The 27,238-nt window shown below is 43.8% G+C and overlaps 1 protein-coding gene across 2 annotated transcripts in view; it reads right to left on the bottom strand.

Annotated features, from left to right (window-relative positions):
- Nucleotides 1-27,238, bottom strand: part of FNDC3B (fibronectin type III domain containing 3B) — a 406,030-nt gene that overhangs the window by 255,986 nt on the left and 122,806 nt on the right. For both annotated transcript variants that reach the window (XM_006890351.1, XM_006890350.1), the window contains exon 4: nucleotides 10,672-10,747. In XM_006890351.1, the coding sequence (XP_006890413.1) occupies nucleotides 10,672-10,747 (76 nt within the window). The remainder of the gene's footprint in view (nucleotides 1-10,671; nucleotides 10,748-27,238) is intronic.

Consider the following 27,238-nt stretch of genomic DNA (forward strand, 5'->3'; position numbering starts at 1 on the left):
TGGATCCGTAGACATTTCTTCCGCGGCGCCTCCCAGAGAACTTCTACAAGCCTCCAACCTCTCAGAGGTTAGCAGCCAAGTGCATTAACCATTTGTTTTATTCAGGGATCCTGGAGCTTATTAAGAGTTCCTATTTATTGAGTCCTTACCATAAACCAGAAAGTGTCCTAAGTGCTTTTTTACACAATATCTCATTTAGTTCTCACAGCAGCCCTGCAGAACAAATGTCATTACTCCTCACCAACAGAAAAAGGAAAGGAAGACTTAGAGTAGGTGATTCTGTAACACACAACTGTATGTAGCTATTTTCAAACCAGGCAAACTAAGTCCAAAAGTTCTCTATCATAACCGTACCACCTGCCTGGTGCCCCTCAGTACCTCCTGAGACCAGACTGTAATAGAGATGAAGACAGAGAAGGTACGGCACACTCAGAAGAAACAGTGTGTTAGCAGTGGGGAGAACATTTTTTCCACAGTCTTGGACATGAATAAGAGAAACCTTCCTATTCACCGTCGTCTAAGATATCCAAATTGAGACCATCACCAGCTACTCCACAAAAGCAATGAAATGAAGCTTAGAACTACAACACATTTCCAAGTAGGAACATCAAATCACTACCCACAATTAATCTAGAAATCTCCCTGAGGGGTGGAGGGGCGACAAAAAAAAAAAAAACTTCAGTAAAGCAATAAACATCATTAGATGGTGGTGGAGGTGGTGGAAGTGGTGGTGGTGGTAGTGGTAGCATAACAACTGTGACACTTTGAACAAAGCTGACATTATTAATCACTTTTACCATTTTAAGAACGCAAAATGAGGCTGAAAGAGTTAGCCCAGAATCAGAGATTCACATTACAGAGTGTTCAACCTTAAAACATTCCAATTAGTCTTTATAACGCAAACAAATCACTAAAAGTCTGCTGGGGGAAAATGCATCTCACTGGGTGAGGTTTTTATCTTTTGAGCTGAAAGTCCCCAATCGTATCAACATAAATATGAACCGCCGGGATAACTGGGAAGAGCTTGGGAAGAGCAGGAGGAGAAAGGCAGTAAGAAGGCAGCGAACGTTGAGTGTCGTTCTCGTGAAGGCTTAACAACATCACAACACATCCAGCACTGACACCACCCCACCTCCTGCCACGGCTCCATCACATCGCTGCATAAGGACAGCTGTACACACGACGAGAGGATTTCCTCTGACCCCTTCTAGAAACCGGACTTCCTGCCTTAGGTCCATTAGTATCTGAGGACTTAGGAGCCTTTGTGTGGCCATTCTGCTGGTAAACTTCAAGTAACTCAACAGCAAACCCTTCTTTTTAAAGGGGCCTAACAGGTCAGCATATGGAATGCCTACTTGTAACAAACAGCTGTGCACTAATCCATGTTTGGAAGAAAGAATAAATTGTCATGTGCAAAATAAAGGCTCAACATTTCCAAGATTACGTGCACATAAAAAAAAGATAAAAAGGGATGGCTAACCAATCTTTCAATCTGCTGCAAAGCTAATTTTTTAAAAATGAGGAAATAACTGATAAAAAATGAATTTTTATCCCTATACAGATGTAGGGGGACACACACTCCTCTAAGAGTAATACTAAAGTTTCAAACAGCAATGGAGTAGTAATTAGATTTTCCTATAATCCAGCCTGTAGGAATCCTATTGGATTACACACACACACACACACACACACACACACACACACACACACATACTCTCTCTCACTCTCTCTGTTATCACACACATTCTTTTGGATGTATCAGAAAGATTGGTGGGAATGTAAAATGATACAACCACTGCAGAAGACACTCTGGTGTGCTTTCTCAAAAAGTTGGAAATAGAAATACTATTAAGACCAAAAAGAATATACCCTTAAAGAAACCAAAGCTATGATGTAAACAGATGTCTGCATACTCAGGTTTACTGTTGCATTATTCAAAATAGTGAAGAGATGGAAGATGCCTCAGTGCCAGTTATGTTTGGTAAGTGGAAAACTGGTACAGTCTCAGAATGGAATACTACGCAGCACTGAAAAACAATGGACTTGTAACGTGGGCAATTGTGGGCATTATGCTCAGTGAAATACCTCAGTCATGAAAAAAACAAAGTCTTCACATGACCAACATTATAAAATGGTGCTGATGCAGCCCGGGAGGCCCGGGGGTGGGTGGGAGGAGAACCAGAAAAGAGTGGGTATATCATGAACACTGCACTGCATTGGAACAGAAGAAGGAAAGGGCTTTCTGATTAGACATTACATGAATGACAACAATCTACAACAAGAGACGCCCTCCAAAGGGAACTCAGGGAGGGAAAGGCAGAGGAGGGAAGAAAATGTGTATCAATGAATGAATTAATGAAAACCCAACCTTCCCGTAAAATTCCGTTAAAGTAACAGTTATGAGTCCTATTTGACTGGACTGAACCTCACAACAAAGGACCAACAGGAGTCCCCCACAGGTAACTGATGCGCGCTGGTATACACAGCCCAATGCCATTCATTAATTAAGCACTGGATGTGTTCATATCACGCTAACATTTTTCAATTATAATTTATTTAGCTATTTAAACAAGGAGATTCCATTCAACCTCAGAAAAAGGATTCATTTGTAAGAGGTTCCCTTCTCTTGGGTGTGAAAGCCACTGAAACAGCTATTCCTCCTCTCTATACACTAGGGTTGCTTTCACAGTATGGGCCACAGAAAGGCTTTGTTTTGGAAACTATGGTCTACCTCTGCTTGTAAACCTTTGCTATGACACTATTCATGTCATTTCTCAGTAAACAAGACAAGACCGAACCTGAGTGCCTTAGGATCGGCCCTAAAATCTGAGAAAGAATGAGAGGTTTGTCTTTTATGTGACAAACATCTCTAGGAGATGCATTTAAAGCACCAAATAAGAAAAAGAAAGTTCATAAGGTTTCCAGAGGCAAGCTATTGTGGAAGTGGATGCCACTCCTGCTTCCAGGCTTGTTTGAATCGGAGAGCTCCACCAAACACTGTCCACCGTGGGTGACCATTCTCACATCTGACACATCAGTGTCACAGTGTTCAGCATCACAGCAACCACGAGTAACAAGCAAAACTTAGAGAAACGATAAAAATTATACAAGTGTTCAAGTCTTTCGTTCACAGGGTCGCTATGAGTCATCTACGACTAGACAGCACTTAACAACAAGAAGAAAAAGAAAAATGTAGCATTCTGGACGCTGACTCATGGGACTGAGAGTGGGCTATGGGGCTTGGGGACACATCGGAGTTCCAGAAACTTGGACAGCTCTCCGTGGTGTCATTCACTAAGCCATCAGGCAGAGCATGGAGTTCCAGGACAGGGTTCTCACACTCAGGGGAGGGCAGGACAGACAGCAGAGCTGAGGACAGTTTAAGGAGAGTAAGTCAGAGAAGGAAACCATTTCACTTCCTAATAGCATCAAAGCAAGGCCCCCTCGAGCCTCCCTCTTCGCACACAGTCTGCTGTGGGAGCATCAGTGCTGTAGCAGTGCACAAGGTGCTGCTAACTCAAAGGTGAGCAGTTCAAATCTCCTAGTTGAGCTTGGGTGAAAGGCTGCCTCCGTCTTCGCATGAAGAGAACCCGCAGACGGGCAGGATGAGTTGAAATCAATTTGGTAAGAATGAGTTTGATTTTAATCAATTCAAGGTTTCAACCCTCTTAAAACAAAAAGATTAAATTACCTTCCCATAAAGCATGTCTTCATTACTGTCAGTTGTCAATGAGCTGACTGTGGCTCATGATGATACGATGTTCTGGAGCCAAGCGATTCCCCAGGAATTTCCAGGAAAGAAATACTCTGGTAAGTGTAAGGGGGAGTGCGCCTGATCCAGACCATGGTCTTCACAACCACTTGCTGTGCATCAGAGAGCTGGACAGTGACTAAGGAGGACAAAAGAATTTACATCTTTGAGTTGTGGTGCTGGAGAAGAGTCTTGAACATACCATGGACTGCCAAGAGAACAAACAGGTCTCACTTGGAGAGAGTGAAACCAAGTTTCTCCTTGGAGGCTAGGTTTTTGAAGCTCCATCTAATATGCCTTGGGCATGCGGTCAAGAAGGACCAGTCCTTGGAGAAAGACATCAAGCTTGGAAGGGTGAATGGACAGCGCAGGAGAGGAAGACCCCGGAGGAGATGGATTGACATGGTAACTGGGACGATGGGGGTAGGTGTGTCGGAGTCAGTGAGACTGGCTCAGGTTAAGCCAGGGTTCAGAGCTATTGTACACAGCGTCGCTGAGTCATGGATGACTCGATTTCACATAATAACAACGTTGCCAGGCTTTTCTTCTGAGGCACCTCTGCAAACCATCAATTTTTTCACTAGCAATTTTTGTCTTTAGAGGGTTAAGTATGTTCACTGCTCAGAAATCAGCAGTTAAGGATTGATAGTACTTCCTAAACATTTATCATTTATCACCAGGCATCCACCTATTCTCTTCAAGTTCACAGTTGTATACATTGGCTTAAAATCAAAACGCAGTACCCTCAATGTGCAAAGGGAGCCCTGGCAACCTAGTAGTAAGAAGCTGAGCTGCAATTTCGAATCCAAAAGTTTGAATCCACCAGCTGCTCCATGGGAAAAGGGTGGACAATCCAACAACATCAATGTGCAGAGTTCTTTCGAAGTTAACATGTTTTTTTCCCTTTAATTATCATTGCCATTTGAAAGTTCTACAGGTCCTACAGCATGAAAGCGTTTCCTAAAGATCTTCAAGTTCCACGCTGTTGTTGTGTACCATCGAGTTGGAACCGACCCACAGCTGACCCTCCTCTGGCCAGTTTTCAAAGGATTAGTTAATCCCACAGGAGGAGACTACCCACATTTCTCCTGAGGAACAGCTGGTGGCCTCGAACCACGCGCCTTCAGGATTGCAACACAGCTTCTTGCCACTAGGCCACCAGAGCTTCCTAAAGTTTCAAGAAGAAAAGAAAAACTTTTTAAAGAAAAATTAGCATGCCTGGTGGAACTACCAGAGGCTGTCAAGGGTCCAGTGAGGAATGAGTAATTACCTGCTTGGTTAGATGGTGGAGCAGAGGATCACCTGTTCCCTGTCACAGCTGAATCCAGACTCCAATTCTAATAATAAAGGAAAGACTGGCCCAGACAACTGGACTGGCCCAGATGACCAGCACGAGCTCTACCTGCTGCCCCAGGGACTCAGCGCAGTGAGAAGGGCCCAGAGTGGTGCAGGGGGCCTCTTGGAAAGGACAGGTCTTAACGGAAGTGTGGTGTTTGTTCAGGCTTGGAGTCAGCTGGGAGGATTTGACAGGGAGCAGAGAAATGGCCTGGATACAAAGATGGCATGTGCGGGCAGGAAGGAAGAAGGTGTAGTGCCAGGTTCCCAGCTCAGATGGGGCGGCGAGAGCGGTAGAGAGACCCGCACCTGGCCTCCGGTAACTCCTGAACGTGGGCAAAGGCGAGGAGCCTGACTGACTGCTAAGATTCTTCCTCTCCTCTGTCCCCCTAACAATTATCTCATTATCAATTCTAGCTGGACCAGGAATCGGGGAGGGGGGGTTGTGTCTAGACTACCGCAGGGTAGGTGCAGCCACGGAAGGAGACTAAACGATGACATTCCGTGGCCCCTTCCTGACTCATGTTTCATGGAAAATATTGAGAAATATTTCATTCTGGATGAATCTGCTTTCACTGCATATTGTAGGTTTCCTGTGTTTTTCTTCCTTCATTATCACCAAGGACATTCCATGAAAACAGAATCCTGCCGTCCCCCCCAAATACCCACACTCTTCCCTGTTAACTGGCTTTCCCTAGCCAAAGCCCTTCTAGTGACATCACAGGGAGTTCCAGGGGTCTGTCTAGTGATGTCATAAGAGTCCACTGGAGAAAATTTTTAGGCTAACAAATTTAGCTTGAAGCCAAGCGGCTGGCTGACCCCATGCAGCGTGACTGCAAGTTTCCATGAAGACACTGCCTCAGGCTCCACTCCTTCCCCCAACTCCACTCCCCCTCACCCCCAGTTCCACGCAGTCCCTAACCTGCTGGCTAGTACTGAAATAGCAAAGTTATTAGGCTGCGAGCTTCAACCATGGCAAAGGCAGTGGATGTGACTTCAGTGTTTCCATGAATGTCATTACCACCAGCCCTCCAACTCCCCATAAAAAAACACCTCCCCACCTGCTTGCTGGGATCGAAAGAGAAGAACTAGAGTTTCATTCTCTTAACTTTAATCTCCAGTAAAATATAAATGCTTCTTTCAGAAGTTTCCATTACGGGGACTGCATTTCAGAGCCTTCCCTAATGGGTTTATAAAGGTCAAGTGGGAAAAGATTGTTCCCACTCCTCTCTCAACCCTCTCTCCCAGCAACTGGAGCTGGAAACTTGGCCATCTCTACTCCAGATTTAGGGCAGAATTAACAGAAGGAGCTACCCGCGTGACACTGTCTCCCACTTCACTCTAAACCTTAGCTTTCATAACAAGGAGCCGGTCTCACTGCCCCAGACTCTATCTCCACTGTCAACTCTTGCTACAAGTCCTCTGTCTCATTCAGGCCAACGTGAGTACTTACACTGGTAGCCTGCCCAGAACTGTGTCCCTCCAGGAATGGAAACACACCTTGGCTTTGGTTGTGTGCTGGAGGAGAATGAAATCCAATTATTTAAATTCATTGCTCGCAGAGGTAAAGCCACCGAGCAGGGCAATAAAGCAGGGCCACGTGTGAAGTGAGCCATGCCAGGCGTTCCAGGCTACCCAGCTCCACCGGTTTCTAGCTGTGCAATTCGCAGTGTGCACACTTACTTCTATGAGTCTTAATCGACTCTACAGCATCTAACAGCAACTACCACCTCGCTGGGATGCGGGTTCCTTAGAGGTGTTCTCTCATTAGGGCAGAAAATTGCACGGTATCAGAGCTGAAAGGGGCCCTTGTGGCACAGAGTGTTACATGCCTGAATGCTTTTGCCAAAGGATGACTGTTCAAATCCACCAGTCACTCCTCAAGAGGAAGGTAGGAGTCTCTCCCATTAAAGATGTGTTGTTGTTGGATGCCATCGAGATGGAACTGACCCCAAGCTGACCGTCCAGCGAATATTTAGAGGGAAGTTAATCGCACGGGAGGAGATCGCCCATCCTTCTCCCACTGAGCACCTGGTGGACTTAAACCGCGTGCCTCTGGGACTGCAGCGCAGCTTCTTCTCACGAGCCCATTGGGGTTTTCTCCTTAAAGATGTAGAGACTCCTGAACCCAAGGGGAGGCTGCCATGAACTGGAATTGAATCAAGCAGTGGGTATGGTTTGAGCTGGATAAATGTTAGCCATAAACATGATAAATCATGGCAAGAATCAAGTTGCTAATGTAAGAACTGGTGTGAAAACTGACACATATCTTAGGTGTTCCCACCTTCTGTTCAGATGTGTGCAGCCTGGAGGGATGAAACATGCCTGTCTGCCTCGGTGGCAGCCACAGGTCTGGACTCCGAGGTAGCCTACCAGGCTGCCTTGTCAACCCTAACAAACGTGTCTGCCCCTGGTCCTTCTCACTCTGCCGTGAGTCACTGTACTTCACTGGACCAGGCACCGCCGTGGCTCAAAGAACCGCAGTGGCCGGGAATTCAGAGGGAAAGAAGGAGGAGGGTGGGGGAGTGAGAGAGAAATGGGTCCATGACTGTGTGTCAGTCAGCAGCACTTTGTAAAATCATTGAAAAGAGCATTAATATGATTTCTCTCCAGGTAGCATCATGAATAAATAGAAAACACCCTTTTGGGGCCTGAGCAATATGCTTGTGATAAATCTCAAACAACACTGGTTACTGATGCGGACTCCAAGCTGAGGAAGAAGGGTAGGGAAGATGCTGACATGACAAATAAAACAGATACTTCTTATATATTAAATATGTGTGTGTATATAATATATATAATAAATATAAATATAAAAATAAAATAATATATATTCTATAATAATATATTTTATAATTTGTTATATATTGTGTATAAATAATATATAATAAATATGTTTGTTATGTGCCGTCGAGTCACTTGCGACTCATAGCGACCCTATGTACAACAGCCCTAAACTCTGCTCTGTCCTGTGCCAATCGCACTGTCTCCGACACACCCATCCCGATTATCCCAGTCACTGAATCAATCCATCTCATAGAGGGTCTTCCCCTTCTGTGCCGTCCCTCCACCCTCCCAAGCATGATGTCCTTCTCCAAGGACCAATCCCTCCTTACATGTCCAAAGTATGTCAGACGAAGCCTCAGAATCCTTGTCTCCAAGGAGCCACCTGGTTTAACCCTTTCCAGGATGAATCTGTTTTCCTAGCAGTTCATGTAATATAAGACTATATAATATATAATATGTAATATATATTCCTTGGACACCAAAAAGTAAAACCAAGTGTCATACAAAAGTAGATCTTGTACACGTTAATCCATTCAGCAAATTCCTTTCACAAACAATGCCTGCCACACTTTGTGTAGCGGGACCTCGTCTACCAGGATGTTCCCAGGGCTCCAATGTGCTGACCGCTTTCTTTCTGAAGTTGGAAACTTCAGCTTTGTTCAATACAGACCGAGTGACTATTCATCTAGTTTGGCTGCTTTCTGGTTTTTAAAGTGATATTTTGTAAGATACAAATGGCTTCTGAAGAGTTGCTCCTAGGACCTTTTTTATTATAGGCAATTTAATCTGTCAGTCATTGCCAAGGAGCCGAAACTGACTCGTAGCCGACCCTTGAGCAGGTTTTCAGAGGTTATAAATCGCACATAAGAAGAATGTCCAAGGGAGCTCTGGTGGCCTAGTGGCAAGAAGCTGCAACTACAATCCCAGAGGTGCACGGTTCGAATCCACCAGATGCTCTGCCGGGGAAGGAGGGGCAATCTCCTCCTGTACCAGTCAGATCTGATTTGACGGTACACGCACACAAAAAATAATAATTTAATTAATTAAATCAACAAAGACGAGACTTTGCTTTTACATGACAGAGACCACCAAAGATCAACCAGAGACACAATGAGTGGTCATGAATAAAAGGATTAAATCATTTCACATTAAGTGCTATTTGTAATTCTTTACTAATTATTCATTATTTTTATGTGCTACTGAGTTGCCTGTGACTCACAGCAACCCAATTTACAATAGCTCTGAACTCCACCCTATCCTGAGCCACTCTCCCAAAGTTTATTACTGTGGGTATAAAAAATTTAAAAAGTAGTGAAACGAAAAGACAGCATATTTTGCTACTTTGAAAGGCAACAGAAACATCCATTCTTTCTCTGCAGGTCATTAGGCAAAGCTCAAGGGCAGCTTTCCTTACTTGTTTCTACAGTGTATTAAAGAATAAGCTCAGGTTTTAAAAACAAGGCCTTTCATCAGATTCCAGTCCAATCAATAAGCTGGTATTGGCTCAATGATATGATTCAACATTTGCTCCATAACCCTAACTGAACAGCTAAAACACACTGTCTCCAACAGTGCTTCTAATGTACCAGTGTTTACAAGCTAACTGCTGAACTAGATTAAACTTCAACAAAGCTCCATGTAGATCACAATTCTCCCCACAGGACTTCTTTCCAAATGAACTATAGAGAGACACTTGTTGCTACACAGAAATTAGCTGAGATGTCCTAAGAGCTGTACAAGGAGCTACACTGAAAGGAGTTAGCCTACGCCTGACACTTATGTAGATGACCAGATGTTAAGATACTGAAATGGAAGTAATTTTGGAGCCTTTGAGAAGGTGTATTTTGTATGGCAGAAGGACATGAATCATTGGGGCCAGCAGAGGTGAACAGAGAAGGTAGCTTTCCAAGACAGCTTGACATGAGCTGTGAAATCCTGGTATTTGCACCCTTGAGAAGATTCCTGTCTTGACTGGGGGCTGTAGGTAGTGACTCACTCTTTCTCACTCTAATGAAATCAGGTGCCATGTTATAAGTTGCCCTGTAGAGAGATCTATGTAGCAAGTAACAGAGTAAGGTGATTTAACAAATCATCTAAAGCCTCCTGCCAACACCACATGGTTGAGCCTGGGAGCAGATCATCTCCAGGCATGTTTTCTGACGACAGCAGCCCTACCTCACACCGTGACTGTAGCCTTCTGCCCAAAGCCAGAGGAGGCAGCCAAATGGCTCCAGAATTCCAGCCCCACAGAAAGATGAGGAAAACAATGCTGATGCTGATGTTGTGACCCTCTAAATTTTGCAATACTTTACTCCCTGGCAATCAATACCCACTAAAATATTGCATCTATTTTACCACTAAAAAGTATCATTTCACCATCATCATTCTACACAGTGGGGTGGGGGGTGAACAATTCTGGAGAAATGTCTGGGTTGTTTACAGTTAAAATTTCAGGGTATTTTTAAAAACAAACTTTCAGTGATATTAATATCTCTGACTTTTCCATCATTATTATTAAATTTATTAATATAGGAAGTTACTGCAAGCTTTTCCAAATTAAGATTGAGCTGGCTATGAGAAGTCTTTAACTTTGTTCGTAGGTGTAGCATATCACAGGCCTCCAGCAGTGTTCCAAGTCTCAATTTGACAGACAGGAAAAAAAACAGAAAACAAGAAAATCTAAGATATATTTTGCTTTTGGAAAATCAAATGCAGACACAGACTAAAACCTCACTTCCTTACAATAATAAATAAACGGAAAGTCCTTTGGTTGCAAAGTTTACAGAAAACTTCCTTACCTTGGATGCACTGAAGGGTTCCATCCTCCGCTCTGATTGTGAAAGTCTCACCTGGATTAACTTGAACGAGAATAACCTGCCAAAATAACACATGAATTTCAAGTCAATCCCACAACATCAGGGAGTCGTCTTCAACACTTCTATCACCTACATTTATGCACTTGACAGGAAGTAGGTAGCACTGAATCTTGTATAAATACAAAACACGGGGCTTAGCTCTCAGACCTTCTTCAAATGTGAGGCATGCAGGGAAAAGACAGACACTCATGAGTAAATTCTCCTATGCTTATATTGTTATAGAAGAATCATTTTTTTAAAAAAATAAGCCTTATCTTTGAAAAGCACATTTCTTTTTCACCAATTTAAAAACAACAGGTAAGATGAAAAGTCAGAAAATACAGTGAAAAGAAAAACATGAGGTTTTGATCTAACGCACTTGCAAACAGTTCCCAAGTGTCTATTACTCATCTGGGTTCCGCAGGGCTTCTGTGTGACAATGCAAAGCAAAATGTTCAGGGAAAATACAGGTAGCTGAATGGTATAAAATAAATAATATTGCAAGTGGCACCCAGGAACACTCAATTTATTTATTTTTTTTTTTAAATTATGAGGGTAGGTGTGTCATAGGCAGCAAAACTGGCTGAGGACAGGGCATGGTTCAGAGCTATTGTAGATAGGGTCACTAAGACGCGCAGGTGACTCAACTGCACTTAGCAACAGTGACATGGCCTAAATGTCAGTGTATCAGTCTTAAGAATGTATTTAACATAAACATTAAGTAGAAGGCAATATCCAAAATACCACTAAAAACAAAAGTATTCTCTCCCTGCCCTCCACCCATTTTTTCAAAAATATATTTTTTTTAATTTTAGAGTTTACAGAGACTTGGGTTTTCCATTCATTCACTGCTGCACCCATTTTTTAAAATTGGCTTTCTTCATTCATTTATATACCTGTTGGGTTGTAACATTGATTTCCAAGGCCACTGAATTTAATGTTTTATCAAATCATCATTCTATGTGCTCCTCTCCTCCCCTAGACCCCACTCCCTTCCCACCCCTGTGAACCCTGCACAATAATTTCTATCTCTAAAGCTTCCCTTTGCTTTTCCACTCAGTCAATCATGCATCTCTTGGTCCATACGGTTAATTACAATATACACACTGTTAATTACAATATACACACTGTCAGATGCTCTATTGATTCACTGCCTTCCTTCACTTATTCCAATAATGTATCTGTTTATTTTGCACTCTTTTCCATTCACGTTCTACTCTCGACCCTCCTCCCAGGTAACTTTCAAAAGTGTCATCATTTCTGTTCTTGTCCAAGGATAACACAAGGGAAACATCACTAAATTATCTCTAACTCGAGAAAAGGACACAACGGAAACCTAAAAGCTGTAGTTACGGGATGACCTGGCTGACATAGGTAACTGGGAGGATCTTGGTCTTCCTTTTACCCTCGACTTCTTGCCCCCGCCTGCGAGTGCTTCCAGCAGCCTGTCTCTAAGTGACATTTTCCTTGCACTGTTCCATCTCTGCCCACCACTCACCTTACTCCTTTCCTGACCAGTGAAAGTCTACTTCTTGTTACCCATTTAAGAAGTACTATTAAACCTTCAGGGCAAGTCAAATTCCCCATTATACGATCTCAAAAAAATATACACTTCTCCCTAAAATTTACAGCTGTAACTAATTGGTTCATCATACTGTAACTAAATAATCACTTTATCGCATGTCTTTGCCCATAATCCAATTTCAACCTGGGCAACATCCTATTGCCTATCAAAGTGTTTGAACCAATAAAACCATAATAATGTCACTGTTGTTGTTATTGTTGTTGTATACCATTGAGTTGGAACCAACCAATAGCTGACCTTATGGTGAGTGTTCAGGGGCAGTTAAATCGCAGGAGAGATGCCCATCTAAACCCTCAATAGCTATGACTTTGGGGGACTTCACTGACTTGCCACAGGAGACACTGTTGGGCTATTAAATGTTTTAAAATTGAAAAACCATAGGCTCATTTAAAGAAAAGAAGACCAACTTCCATCTTGGTGCTTCTCCTTAATTTAAATTTTAACAGTTTATTTCTAGGCAATTTATTTCCCTATAGCAAGGAAGCTCCGCTGGACTACCTGGGAAGGAGTTGTGCCAGAGGCAAGCAGTTCCGTCAGTCTTCTCCAGCGTTATTTACGGCCTCTGACTACAATGAGTTTGTACAATAACTGTATCAGTGCTAACTTCCCATTTTCAGTGTATTCCGACTATTCCATTTCAAGAACTCAGAAGGGAATTATGTCAGATTTCCACTGTTTTCTTAAAACTAACCTCTAGAAATCATTCCTTTAACATGAAACTTTTTTTCAATTAACTTTCTATTTTTATCAATAGAGAACTTAACTCAATTACAATGAGATAAAACAACACTTCAATAAAGATTATCTATGTCCTTGTAAAAAGTCTTTAGCCTGAGTCTAGTATGACTGTACTAGAGAGGAAGCCATCTGCTTTTTGTTTAAATCCCGAAGGACAAGTCTATAATATATGTCTGTGGAATTAATTAATTGGAAGGTGGGACTGGAATCACTAGACACCAAAAACTCAGTGTTCCAGATTGCCTCTAACAATCCCAAACTCACATGCTCTCTTCCACTACCCAGCTGTCAAACAATGTGCCTTTAATATAGGGTCTGAAAACACAGGTCACCATTTTCACGAAAATTCTGGGCAAAGAAAAAGTATTTCTGAATCAGAGCGTGTTCCAGATTCTGTCATATTATCTGATTATCAGATTGCAAGAGAATGGTCTGTCTTAGTTCCTTAGTGGTTCCTGAATTCAAAGAATGGCCTGCAGGTGCACAATCACCAAAATCCAGTTACTCCTGACCCCTTCTGCTAACGGAGGCCAACTACCGATGCACTCCTCCGCGCACACAGTCTACACACACACACACACACACACACACACACTTCTTCAGGCGAAGACTCAGCAGGGCTTTTAAGTATCCTACAAAAATACCTCTTTTCAAATGTTTGGTTCCCATCATTTTTGCTGCTGATGAGTTGCTATGGCAACCAGATTATAATCTACTGAGTTACCTCAGAAACCAAGCAAAGTGCTGTGCCCCAGTAAGAGTTTTTTGTAGTAAGAGCAAAAGTCATTATTTGAACAAATGGTATTCACCTTGACACTGACATGCTTTAAAAGAAAGCATTCTATTATATTGTTGGCCACTGGCCACCTTGCCGCTTCCCCTGTCAATAGAGCAGAGAGAGAGAGAAAAACAAAGTTCTGACATACACCAGGCCAGTGATCTCTCCCTGACAAGACACATGAATGAAACGGCAGCATCAGACCTTGTATCACGCAGCCTCCAGGAACATGAATCACCCCGGCAGGCTGCGTGGCGTTTACTCTTTTGGATCATATAAGCCACCAGCCAGTCTCTGTCTCTGTCTCTCTCTCTACCTCCCTCCCTCTCTCTGTTCTCTTTCTCTCTCTCCCCCCATTCCTCTCCATCTCCAAACAGAAATAATGATTACAAGTTCTCTTCTAGGACACAAAATATCACTGTCCAAACCTCCTCATGTTTTATCCACTCACTAAGCATTTCCTGCTTTTCCAAAATCAGCTTTAAAAAGTGATTCACAGTGTATTCTGTTAAGTGTCAAACACAGAATAATAGAGAGACAAAGCCTCCAATCTCTGGTGGGTTCGTTTCTTTCCACCATGTTGGACCATGTTAATCAAATCACAGGATCATACTTCAGGCTACTAGTGCTTCGTCAGATCTGTTTTGAATCCATTAGTGGTCCATGAACCAAAAAGCCTGAAACAAATAAGCAGATGCAGCTTATCACGGCTTAATGAAAAATAAATGAGCACTCTTGCAAAATCCAAAAACTCAGTAAAAGAAGGCGTAGAATTATTGAACAAAAGGGTAAACACAGCATCCTGGGAATCCATTGGTCCCCCAAAAAGCTGAAGCAGATGTAGCAATTCTTTCCTGAAAGGCATCAATCTACATCTTCACTTTTCACTCATTAGAAGAAGAAAAAGAAAGTTACGTTTGCTGTTTAAATTCTGACTGACTGGCTAACCAGAAGATCAACTTTCAGGAGCTGAAAGTTCTCAGGGAGGCAGATTACTACCTAAGGCCTCATATAAAAAATGACCACCCATCTGCCTAAGATATCACTGTGTTAGTCCATCAAGGAGGCTTCTGCTGGGAGAAGAGGATTTTCTGACGGACCCAAACAGATACTACATTCGCAGAATTTGAAAAAGTTCAAGTGAATACAGACACGAAGGTAGAAAGTGCACTGGGAGCAGCGATCTCATTTCACCGCATGAGTCTGTCCCCCTTCCACACGCTGCATGAGTTTCTCCCCCTTCATACTCCGCAAGCCGGGTCCTCCTCTGGGCCGTTTCATGTGTAAATGAACACTGCACACCGAGCTAGCTAGAGTTTGTTATTACCCACAGATGCCTTCAGGGGAGGAAAAAATGATGCAACCTAAAACCAGCAGATTTCAAGGTAAAGAGGGTTTCTCTTCGGGAATAAGTAGTAACTTATGAAAAGGGGATCTTTGATTCCATGCCTGGAATGGCGGCGTCTCTGTTTCTGGTCTCATTCCCACACATGCACTCACATTTCATATCTGCAAAGTCCAGACAAATCCTGGTGAGCTCTTCCCACATCTTCCACAACGCACACCTTTCAGACCCTCCTGGTCTGTGTGCCAGGGACCCACCCACAGCTCACCAGGGCAAAATTTAAAGTAGGCCTTATTTATCTCCCAAGTCCTCTCTCTTTTCTAAAAATCCAGAAAATGGCTGCAAAGGATCATTAAGGAACACCTCTATCTCCAAGGTAAAAGTGTGTCCATTTAGAAAATGCCACAGGAGTGAACATAAGAGCAGATAAGAAGAGAAAGGTATTAGAAGATGGTAAGAAATATTAATCATTGCTTCAGTATGTCCACCTCCCTCCCCGATGACTGACCACAGGCTGACAGCTAACAGACATGTAAGACTGTACACGATGAACCCTCCGTGACCACTTACACAAACACTGCAGCCAAGGCACCAAGCGCACATTCCTGAAAGGAATTCAACGCGAAGCCAGACAGACGCTCCAACTGTTATTGCTACAGGAATTACAGAAATAGCCGTTCTTTCTTGAACCTCCCCATGGGCTGGATGTCATCTAGTCTCCAACTTGGAGTGACCCTATTAAGTGTAACAGAACAAGTCTGTCCGACCATGCACTGTCCCCATAATCTGCTGTGCTCAACCCCACAGATGCAACGGCGGGGTCCATCTCACGGAGGGTCCTTCCCTTTCTCACTGACCCTCTACCATTTCAAGCATGTCCTTCTCCAGGAACGGATCCCTCCTAAAAATGCCCAAAGTACATGAGACAGGGTCTAAAGAGCCTTCCAGTTGCCATTCTTCAAAGGCAGATTTGTTTGTTCACCCGGCAGTCTTGGACGTATTCAGTAGTCTTTGTCAACATCACAATTCAACAGTGTCAAGTCTTCAGCCTTCTTTCCTCACACGCAGATGAGGCAATTGCAAATATCATGGCTTGAGGGAGGGGCACGGACCTTAACACTTGTGTTCCTTTAGACCTTGGCAACATAACACCTGTCTGATTTTTTAACCGCCTTCATGGGTATGAGCTGTGGACTCAAGTAAAATGAAACCAGTGACAACTTAAAATGCCTTATGATGAGGTTTTCATTGGTCCAACTGTAAGGACTTTTGTTTTCTGTTGACGTGTAATCCACATTGAAGAATGTCTTTCATCTTCTTCAGCAAGAACATCAGGTGCACTTCACTTTCTGTGAGCAAGGCTGCACCATCTGTATGTGCTGCCCTTTATGGAATCCTGATGTCACATTCTTCTTCAGACAGTCCCGCCTCTCCCTATTAGCTCAACATTCAGACAGAGTACCAAAGTCAAAACCCTTTTCACCAAAGTCAAAACCCTGACACACACCTTTCCCAACTTTAGACCATGTCATATCCCCCTGTTCTGTTCAAATGATTGTTTCTTTGTCTATGGACAGGTGTTCTGGGATTTCCATTCTTTGCCATGTTATCCATAATTAACTGTGATTTGCACAGTCAATAAATAGCAGGTATGTATCTTTCTGGTTTTCTCTGTTTTTATCCAAGATCCATCTAGTATCAGTAGTGATAAATATCCCTTGACCTACATCCTCTTCTGAATCCAGCCTGAATTTCTGGCACTACTCCAGCCACTTTTGAATAATCTTCAGGAAAGTTTTACTTGTATTTGTTATTATTCAATAGTTTTCTTATTCTTCTCACAGGAATGGAGCGCTTTGCGATGCATCTTTTCCAGCCAGCTGGCCGTTTAACTGTCTTCCATGCTGCTTGGCATAGATGAGGGAACACATCGAGGGCTGCATTCGTTTGTGGGAAAACCTCAGTTGGGATTCTGCCAAGTAGTGGAGCCTTGATTTTAACCAAGGCCTTCGGTGCAACTTGGACTTGCAACTTCTTCCATTGTTTCTTGATCATAAGCAGCCTCCCGCAACAGTGACGTCTCGACCTAACCTTTCGGTTTCAGTGACTCTGCCCCATCTCCTCTCCAAGCTGCCTGCACCATTCAATACTCTGCCCATACACCCCTTCAGTGTTGCGGTTCAATCTGCCGAGTATGTCGGTACATGTAAAATCCGATCTTGTTCCTAGAGGTGGTTAAATTCTATCATATCCAAAAGCCCCACAGGGGTCAAGCGGATTCCAACTCATGGAAATCCTCCAGTGGGTTTAAAGGCAGTAAATCTTAACGGGAGCCGCCGGTGAATTCAAACCTCTGAACTTTCCGGTAGCAGCCCACGTAACCTGCAATGCCAACAAGGCCCCTCCTGTATGTTCTATGGCGTCACCACAAACACCAGATTAACCTACGCTGATTTGCAGCTCCTAATGGGACTGCACCAAGTTGGGCTCTCCAAGCCTCTAGACACAACATTTTCACCCAGCAGTCATTACATAAACGTCCATGTGCTTCTATTTGTTGCTGTGAGGTGTCATACAAGTTGGCTCCAGCCCACAGTGATGTACGAACAACACAACCAGGCCTGTACCATTCTCACAATCTCTGCCGGCCTCCCATCTGGTCCTGCACCACTGTGTTGACCAGTCTCATTAAAGGTCTTTCTCTTTTTCCACCTATCCTCTCCTCTACCAAACATAATGTCTCTGTTTAAAGAACCTGAATACCAACATTGATAATTCACAGTGAACTCCCAGTCAGTGGCGCTGTAACTCAGGCCTGGATGATGCCTGCTTCATGCATCTATTTTCTCCACATGGTACATCACAGACTTCGTGTGTATGGAAAACAAGAGAGCATTTCATCAAACATTTGTGAGACATGACAAACAAAAAAAGATATAAAGAAAATACAAGAATGGCAACTTACAAGACATGTGTACCTCCCACCCCACCTAACTGCATACTGCCTTGAGATCCTATTACCAAAAAAAAAAAGGGGGGGTCATTATGTGCTAAGAATAAAAACATAGCATTCACTCAAGAAGGAAAGAATGTAAAATGTGGTATAAATGGTCCAAACTTGGTTAAAAGCCTCTTTTAAAAGAACCACAAGCATCCAAATCTAAAGTTTCAATTACACGACTTTCAAGATAAAACCCAAGAATTAGACCAAAATGTATAGCTGCAAGTGGCACCTAGGGACAGGGGAAAATAGGAGCCTGTAGGTCAAAGCACAAAAACACAATCACACATGCAAATACACGGCAGCCCTAACAGTGATGTGTTTAACTGGCAGCTAAAATCCCCAAGTGGTTATAACCGTATGTGGACGGAACAGAGGGACACTAGCCAGGCTGCAGGAGCTTGCCAGGGTCTCGTCAGAAAGGTTGCAGTTGCCCCTCTTAAAGGTTTGGGTTTCATCCTAAGAGCAGAGGATTGTCCAGCAGAAAAGCCATGTTCCCACCAATAAGAAACTCAAAACTAAGAGAGAAAGGCACTGTGCACAGATACTGTTGTTATTATGTGCCATTCGAGTCACTTGTGAATCACAGCGACCCTATGTACAAGAGCTCTAAACACCATTCTATCCTGTGCAAGCTAGCCATCTCAAACGCACTCATTCCCACCACTCCACTCACAGAATCGATCCATCTCATTGAAGGTCTTCCTCTCCTGCGCCATCCCTCCACTCTCCCAAACATGATGTCCCTCTCCAAGGACCAGTCCCTCCTTGCAACATGCCCAAAAGTATGTCAGACGAAGTTTCAGAATCCTTGACTCCAAGGAGCCTTTTGGCTTCACCCTCTCCAGGACAAACCTGTTTGTTCTCCTAGCAGTCCATGGTATATTCAACACTCTTCTCCAGCACCACAGCTCAAAGGCATCAATTCTCTTTCTATCATCCCTATTCACTGTCCAACTCTCCGATGCATAGGACACAACTGCGAAGACTATAGCCAAAGAAATCACTCATCCATGCTATAGAGATTATACTGTTGCAGTACTTGTTGGTTGAACTTTTAAATACAGCTATCCAGATCTCAGCGTTTGTTAGTGGAAAGTTCTGCCTCAACTGTGTACCAACCCTGGAGGGTCTACTAGTACGGAGGTGTCGCCATGTGTTGGGCTCTCCAGCCACAGCTTGTCTGTTCTTACTTCAGGTCACATTCTGTAATTCTGTTAGCTACTCGGGCTATCACAAATGGTCCTCTTCTCGGCTTTTCCTGTCCCTTCTTCTCCTGGGTTTCCTGGGCTTTGTAAGAAAAAGCATACAAGAGACAATCCAACACTCCTTTACTTCTAGTCAACTCAGCGAGCATTCACGGTTGATTGCTGTGCCCACTTAAGACATGTTTGGTTGAAGGACTGACCAAGAGGAAAGGAGTCCAAGTGGGACTGCTGGAAATTTAAGGAGACTCACTGCATCAATTCTTTTTAAGAGTCCACAGTTTACAGTATCCCCAAAGTATCTACTTTCCGAAAGAATTCCATTTCAAATCCGTTCACTCTGGGTTTTATATCTCATAGTGAGCCATTCACTATAAAAGGACAAAAACTATGCTACGTAATCATACAGGACTTATGGCGGCATACAGAGGGCAGGATGTGTTGTACTAAAATCGGGAAGGTCAGCAGGCTGAATCCAGCAGCTTCCAAGGCACTCTGGACATGTCAACTGGACATGTGTGGGGCTTGGGGCCTGAGGACTCAGAATCACAGATTTTTACAAACACTCCCCAGTCTTCAAATGAATGTTAAGTACTCTGCATAACAGGTAAATATCGAGTAGCTAATTCACTCTGCAAACCTTTAGTTTCAAGTCACCTTTGAGCCAATCAGTCAAAATCACATAGAAAACACAAGAGAACACATGAGACAAGCCAGCTGGACAACAGGGCTAGGTCCCAGAACCCCACAGAAGGTTACTTAAACCTTCCTTAACTCCAAATTTTCTAACTTGGAAACCAGAGAGAGATGGCTAGCACTGTGTATCAACACTTGGCCACAATTCTCAGTAGAATGAACACAACTGTCCTGTGTGTTATAAATCCTAATCTTTTCAACTGCTCACTATGCTTCGTTGCTTTGCAAAGTTGGACAATGTATCAGGAGAACAGAAGAACAACCAATGCCCTTGAGTCGTAGTGCTGGAGAAGAGTAGTGGATATTCCACGGGCTGCAAGAACGAATACGCTTGGAGAAAGTGCAGCCAGGATGCTCGTTGGAGGCAAGGATGGAAGAACGTGGTCTCACAGACGCTGGGAATGCAGTTAGGAGAGAAAGTGTCTCGTGGACAAGGCCATCGGAATACCTTTAACAAGACTGGCTGACACAGTGACTGGAAGGGTGAGCTCATCAGAGACAATGAGACTGGCACAGGAAGGGGCAAGGCTGAGGTCTGTTCTTCGCAGGGTCTGGATGGGCGGTGGTCCGCTCAGAAGCACATGGCCACCACCACGGGACGTTAACGGGGAGCCTGGGTGGCACAGCTGCAGAGAGCTGGCTGTGCTGCTAACACAAAGATGGTACCTTTCCGCTGGTTTTGATTTAATAGTCTCACACCCTTTGGGCTTGCTGCTACCTGAGGCTGTCCCATGGAGAGGGGCATCATGCTTGGAAAGATGGAGCAACAGACAGAAAGAAGATGACAACCCTCAACTGAGTGGACAGACACAGTGACCGCAGCGATGAGCCCGAGTGTGTCAGAGAAGGTGGGGACGGAACAGGACAGGACAGGGCTCAGATCTGTTGTTCACGGGTCGTGATGCGTCATACGAACTGATGGCACCCAACCACCATCACAGGAGAACGATGACGATCTCCTCCAGTGTCCTTCCCAACCTCCTGAAAAGCGAGAGGAGGGTGAGCCTCGAGCCCGCTGCAAGGCTGTCTGGGGTTTCTTAATGGCGTCAGCAAGGCAGTATCAGAGGCAGTTACATAATGATATGGTTATCACGGTGTACAGTCTCCTCAGGCATATGCCCTGTACAAAATGAATACGTAGTGGTGAGGAATCGTGCTGCCAACCAGAGGTACATGGTTCAAATCCACCAGCTGCTCTGAGGGAGAAAAATGGGCAATCAGCTCCTGTATGATTTACAGCCTCTGAAAACCTGTTGGAAGATCAGCTAATGTGTCAGCTCCAACTCAATGGTACACAACAACTCGCTAAAACTAGGGAGCTCTGGCAACCTGGTGGTAAGAAGCTGTGCTGCAATCCCAAAGGCACACGGTTCTAATCCACAAGCTGCTCGACAGGAGAAACATAGGCAATCTCCTCCTAAGTGATTTTCTGCCTCTGAAAACCCACTGGTGTCTCACCTACGGGTTGGTTCCATCTCAGTACACAACTACAACAACACACACTAAGTCAACCTGAGAGCTCCTGGCTGATACTGCACCTGGATCCTGACTTCTGCATTAGTTAGATGCCTGCCCCCTTCAGATGCCTTTGTACGGAGGTCTGGCCCACAGATCCAGAACCTGCCAGCCTCTACAAGTGCGCGAGCCATTTTGTTGAATCAATCAATCAATCAATCAATCTCTACACACACACACACACACACAGTTGTTGTTATGTGCTGTCAAGTCACCTGCGACTCATAGCGACCATACGTACAACAGCCCTAAACCCTGCTCTATCCTGTGTCAATCCTGTCTCCGACACACCCATCCCGATTACCTCAATCACTGAATCAGTCCACGCTATTCAGGGTCCTCCTCTCCTGTGCTGTCCCTCCACCCTCTCAAGCATGGTGTCCCTCTCCAAGGACTGGTCCCTCCTTGCAACATCTTCAAATTATGTCAGATGGAGCCTCAGAATCCTCACCTCCAAAGAGCAGCCTGGATTCACCTTCTCTAGGATTAACTGGCTTGTTCTCCTCGCAGTCCATGGTATATTCAATACTCTTCTCCAGCACCACAGCTCAAAGGCATCAACTCTCCTTCTGTCCTCCTTGGTCATTGCCCAGTCACAGCAAGTGATTGCAAAGACCATGGGCCTGTAGGCCTAAATCAGATAGATACACACACACACACACACACTCTCTCTCTCTCTCTCTCTCTCTCCATTGATTTTATACCTCACCTTTGACCTCATATGTTTGCTCAAAGGAATACAGACACTGGAACACGATCCCTGATCTCTAAATGGTAAATGTTATTAATAATACTTATTTTCCTTCACGTTGCTACAAAGAGCAAGTCTCTCACGTAGCTCTGGTGACCTAGTGGGTAAGAATCGGTGTTGCTACCTCCAAGGAAGGCAGCTCGAATTCACTAGCAGCTTCTCAGTAGAAAGTGGGCCATCTCCTCCCATGCGGTTTACAGCTTCTGAAGACTTACAGGTCTGGTTCCAACTCCACTGCACTGAGTCATGTTTTGAGTGAGGGTCTCAAGAGGGGGAAAAAGGTGCCAAACCTGACACATTACATGTTTCTGATAAAAACCAAAAACCTGCAATCTCACCTCTGACCCCATTTTCTGTTTGGGAAACAGTCCCACTTTCTGTAAAAGCTTGTCCCCCTCCTCATTCGCCTCTGGTTTCTGTCCAGCTTTTGTGGAGCTTGGCCACAGGGACGACGGAATCCAATCACACAAGCTCCGACATCTGCATTCCTACATCTACAAAATGGTCCGACTCACTTGGAAATGCTTCTAATTAAGATTACCATGAGGGGAAAGCCAACAACAAAAAGTAGTAAAGGAACATCCCAGTATTTGGAAATCTCCTAATAAAAGCTCAGAATTCCATAAGCGAACCTCTCCAGATGTTTTCTGGCCTCCAAGGTGCTCTCCCAAAGTCTACAGGAAGAACTCACCCCAGTCAGGTTCTCTGAAGATACACCAGGCACTGGCCTTTCATATGCTTAATGCAATCTTGGAAAAGAGTTCAACAGTGGGCTATTTAACGCCATCAAGAAGGTTAAAGAAACTACCAGATTTACAACCTCAAAGCAAACCGGCAGAAAATGATCTTCAGCGATGTCACCTTGCTTTAACAGTCTCTTTCTAGATTTTAGTACACAAACTTTGCAAGCAGCTCTTGGAAAATTAAGGGCCTGGAAACACTGCATTGCTGAACGCATACACATAGCAATTTGGACAAATGAACAAATTATTCCAATTCTTCCCTCATTCTGCACCAAGTCCAAGTTCAGAACTGACACCGGTCTCTGCAGACAGCAGAGGGAAAATATGACAAAGGTTTTCCAGCCGCCCCCTCCCTCCCCTCCTCCTCCTCGCACGCCCTCATTGCACACAAGCACACAGCAGAGTCTATGCCCGTCTTTAATTCAGGGCCAGCATATGCACCATGACATCAGTGTGGTGTGCAGAGCCAAGTTTAAACTCCATCTGGGACAAATAATGTCCAGGCACACTGTGACTTCTTTTGTTTATATACACTGACTCAAAGTGTCTTGGTGGTAATGAACTAACTCTTAAGATTTATTTCCCAGGACCTCCAAAACAATATTCTGCACCCTGAAGCAACTCCATGCCGCCAGTTCTCTGTCCAAGGCTCTGCGTAAGGGATTTTTAACAGAACACATGATTTTGAAACATGTAATTAACTTCTTGAGGGGAATCAAAGTCCAAGCAGCCCGTCATCAATCTAAAACAAAGAAAATGAGGGACTCCCAAGTAAGTGGGTGTAGGATAATGGCTCAGGGGGCAAATCCTGTACGACACTTTTTCCTCCCTGGAGAATCATAGTGGAGGGTGGGGAGAGAGATGGGGGTGAGGCGGTGCTGAGAAACAGAGGAGAAAGACTGAGGAAATGTTCACAAAGCAAGATAGCCATTTTCTTTCCTTGAGAGGAAAACCTTAGGTTTTTCTTTTCATGCTGGCATGACTTAAGAGAAACAAAAATAATTATAAATTCTGAATAAAAACCAAACAATCTCATAGGTTCAAGTCTCCCAAGGAGTCTGGGTTTTGTGGAGTTTTTTTTTTCCTTTCCCAAACCTCAAAAACTATGCCTCTGACATGCTGTTTTCCAGGGTTTTTTAAAAATGGAAATGAAGGGAAGGACTGGGGAGGAAAAGCCAAATAGTATAATCCCAACCAGCCTAATCTCCACCATTCCTATGTCGGCAACAGCTGACACTCAAGGTAGCAGGCCCCTTCCTGCTGATTCCACAGAGAGAAGCAGTTCTGGAGAAAAGCAAATGAGACCCAAGAGCCGAGGCTTTGACGATCCCACTCCCAACTCCTCCTCCTGGGTCTTCCAGCAGCCTGTGCCTTCCAGCCTCCAGTCACCACAGCTCTCAGAAGCCATGCTCTGCAGTTAATGTGAAGATCAAACAGGACCATGAACAGAAGTTCCCTTCTTTGTAAACTTTACAATAAACCACCCTATAAAACCCAGGTCCCACGCCTCTCACTCCAAGTTTCCCTGAGATATGCTGAGCTCACACAACTCCACCCTTCCTGGAAGATAGGACCCAAGAAGATTCCAATTTACCAAGTGCCAGGACAACTGCCTTTCTCTCTTCCATTCTGCCTGGACAAGTGACCACAGGGTACAAATGGTCACATAAAAGATGTATAGAGGTTGCTTGGTGCAAGCTCAAATAGTTACTATATTTACTATTCATTGTTCTCACCACAAAATTTTTTTTCTTCCAAAAATTTACTACCAACTCAACCAAAAGTCTTCTGGTGATCAATAAGTTTACATGTTACATTTGAGGTAAATGCCAAAAATTTAGTCAAGCATAAGGTGGGGTTTCTTTCGGTGTCAAAAATCTAACTTTTAATGTGTCTCTCTTTTTCCCATTCAAAAAAATCCATGACACATTCCATCCTGAAGCATCTTTTTCTCTCTTTCCTTCCTTGTTGTTGCTGTTGGGTGCCAGCAAGTTCATTTTTTATTCAAACAGACCACGTGATGGCAAAGCAGAACTTCTCCAAAGGGTTTTCTAGGCTGTAGGCTTCCTTGAAGCGGATCAAGTCTTCTCTCCCATGGACTCGGGCTGGATTCCAACCACCAACCTTTTGGTGTGTAGCCGAGCACTTAACCATTGCACCACATTTCCACCCGGGTTTTAAGATTGAATTAGCACAAAGAAGCACACACCCAGTATGAGGCTCAACAACAAGTCTCCTTCATAGAGGCTCTTCAAAGCCCTAACACAGCTTGAACTGGCAGGGCACAGCGACTGAGTCAGTAAAAAGTCGGTGGATTCTAAGCCCTTGGCTCTGAACAGATTTTTCTCTAGAAATGAGAAAACAGACTTAGATGCAACAAGGTAAGATGACCCATCAATTTCAGGATGTTCTCTGATCATCACACTTAACCCTAACCTCTGCCCCTCAGTCTCTAAAACACCTATTAGGTATAAATAAGAGAAGGAAAACAGAATTCCCTTACAAATTTGAAAATAAAAATATACGTGTCACTCCTTTACAACTTATTAGATTTTTGTATTTTGGATTTTATTTCCTATTTCATTCAGGTCTAAAGCTAAGCAATAAATTATAAAAAAAAACCACATCACGTTAGGATGTTTCGTACGTGCCCTTCTTGTCAAGGTGATGTGAGCTAAAATGAGCTTGAAAATGACTCATCTTGGAAATGCAAAAAAAAAAAAAGTAAAATGATGAACAAGTTACCAACCACCGCCAGAGCTAGAGCCTAACACTGAGAATGTCAGGACTTCTCCCACAAGCTAGAACCACCAAACTCATGCTTGAGTCTGAGACGGTAGCATGCAACGGTGCTTAATTTTTCTAACCAATTTAAAAGTACAAGAATATTTTAGTGATGCCACAGAAAATTAATTACCTCAGGAAAAAAATATAAAGCCATGTGACAGGACAGAGCAGAGCACAAGGCCACCTTCCACTGCGTCTAAGCTCTGATTCTGCTGAATCGGTCTCCAGTTTGCAAAATTTAAAAGACGGAAGCCCTCTAACTGAAAATCTGCTAAAAACACAGTACCTTTTTCTCAACTAGACAGCAAGGAGAAAGCAGTGGACAGTTACTCAAATCCAGGATGTGTCAACTTGGCGGGGCCCTGACTGTTGGTGGTTTGGAAGTTATATGATGATGTAATACAGCAATTATAATGATATCATCAAATTGGTGCTGCGATAAGCTAAGGAGTTTTAAGGAGATAAAAGTGGAATGCAATACCCTTCTTCATGGCCCTACCTTCACCTGAGGGAAGGAGAGTTTCTCTGGAAGGTGGTCTGTTATCACCTTTCTCTTACTACATAACAACATCATGAGGTGTACAAAGAACAGTGGGTGTCAATTTTGTATCTGACTAACTTCCTGAAAGGGAGCCCTGGCAGCTCAATGGTAAGGAGCTGTGCTGCCAACCCAAAGGCAAGTGGTTCAAATTCTCCTTGCTGCTCTGCAGGAGAAAGAAGGGCAATCTCTTCCATGAGATTTACAGCCTCCGAAAATCTGCTAGAGGGTCAGCTATGAGCTGGTTCAGACTTGACAGCAAATGAGAACAACAACACTTCCCTAAGTTTAGAATTCAGACTCACAGTGGTGCTGGCAAACACATGCACGAACATTAATTACAGTGAGGAAAATGCTATGGCTCTTTCCCCGACTTTCCTGCTCGCAGCATCCTGCCAGGTCTGGTTTCACTCCTCTTTCCAGGCCCCCTCTTACCTCTTCGTCCTTTTCACTTTAATTCTTTTGCATGGCCCACCTCACACCTGTCATGCCTTAAGAAACCTTTTTTCACTTGTCCTGCTCAAGAGAGAGGGAGGGGAAGGGGGAAAGGGGGAGAGCAGGGGGAACAGAAAGAGAAAGAGGGATGGAGGGAGGGAGGAAGGAAGGAAGGAAGGAAGGAAACACTAGGGACCTGGTTTCCTCTGTAATACAGAGGTTTTTGTTAAGTTAGAATCAACTCAATGGCAACAAGTGGGGTTTGGTTTTGGATCACGTATATATCAACAATTATAATAATGTATTTAACATGACAAACCTTGCAATATCCTCCTGTACCAGTCAGATCTGATTTGACGGTACACGCACACAAAATAAAAAAATAAAAAAAAA

Source organism: Elephantulus edwardii, unplaced genomic scaffold, assembly GCF_000299155.1.
Source record: "Elephantulus edwardii isolate Elephantulus edwardi_28Jun2011 unplaced genomic scaffold, EleEdw1.0 scaffold00088, whole genome shotgun sequence".
In the NCBI taxonomy this organism is placed as follows: Eukaryota; Metazoa; Chordata; class Mammalia; order Macroscelidea; family Macroscelididae; genus Elephantulus; species Elephantulus edwardii.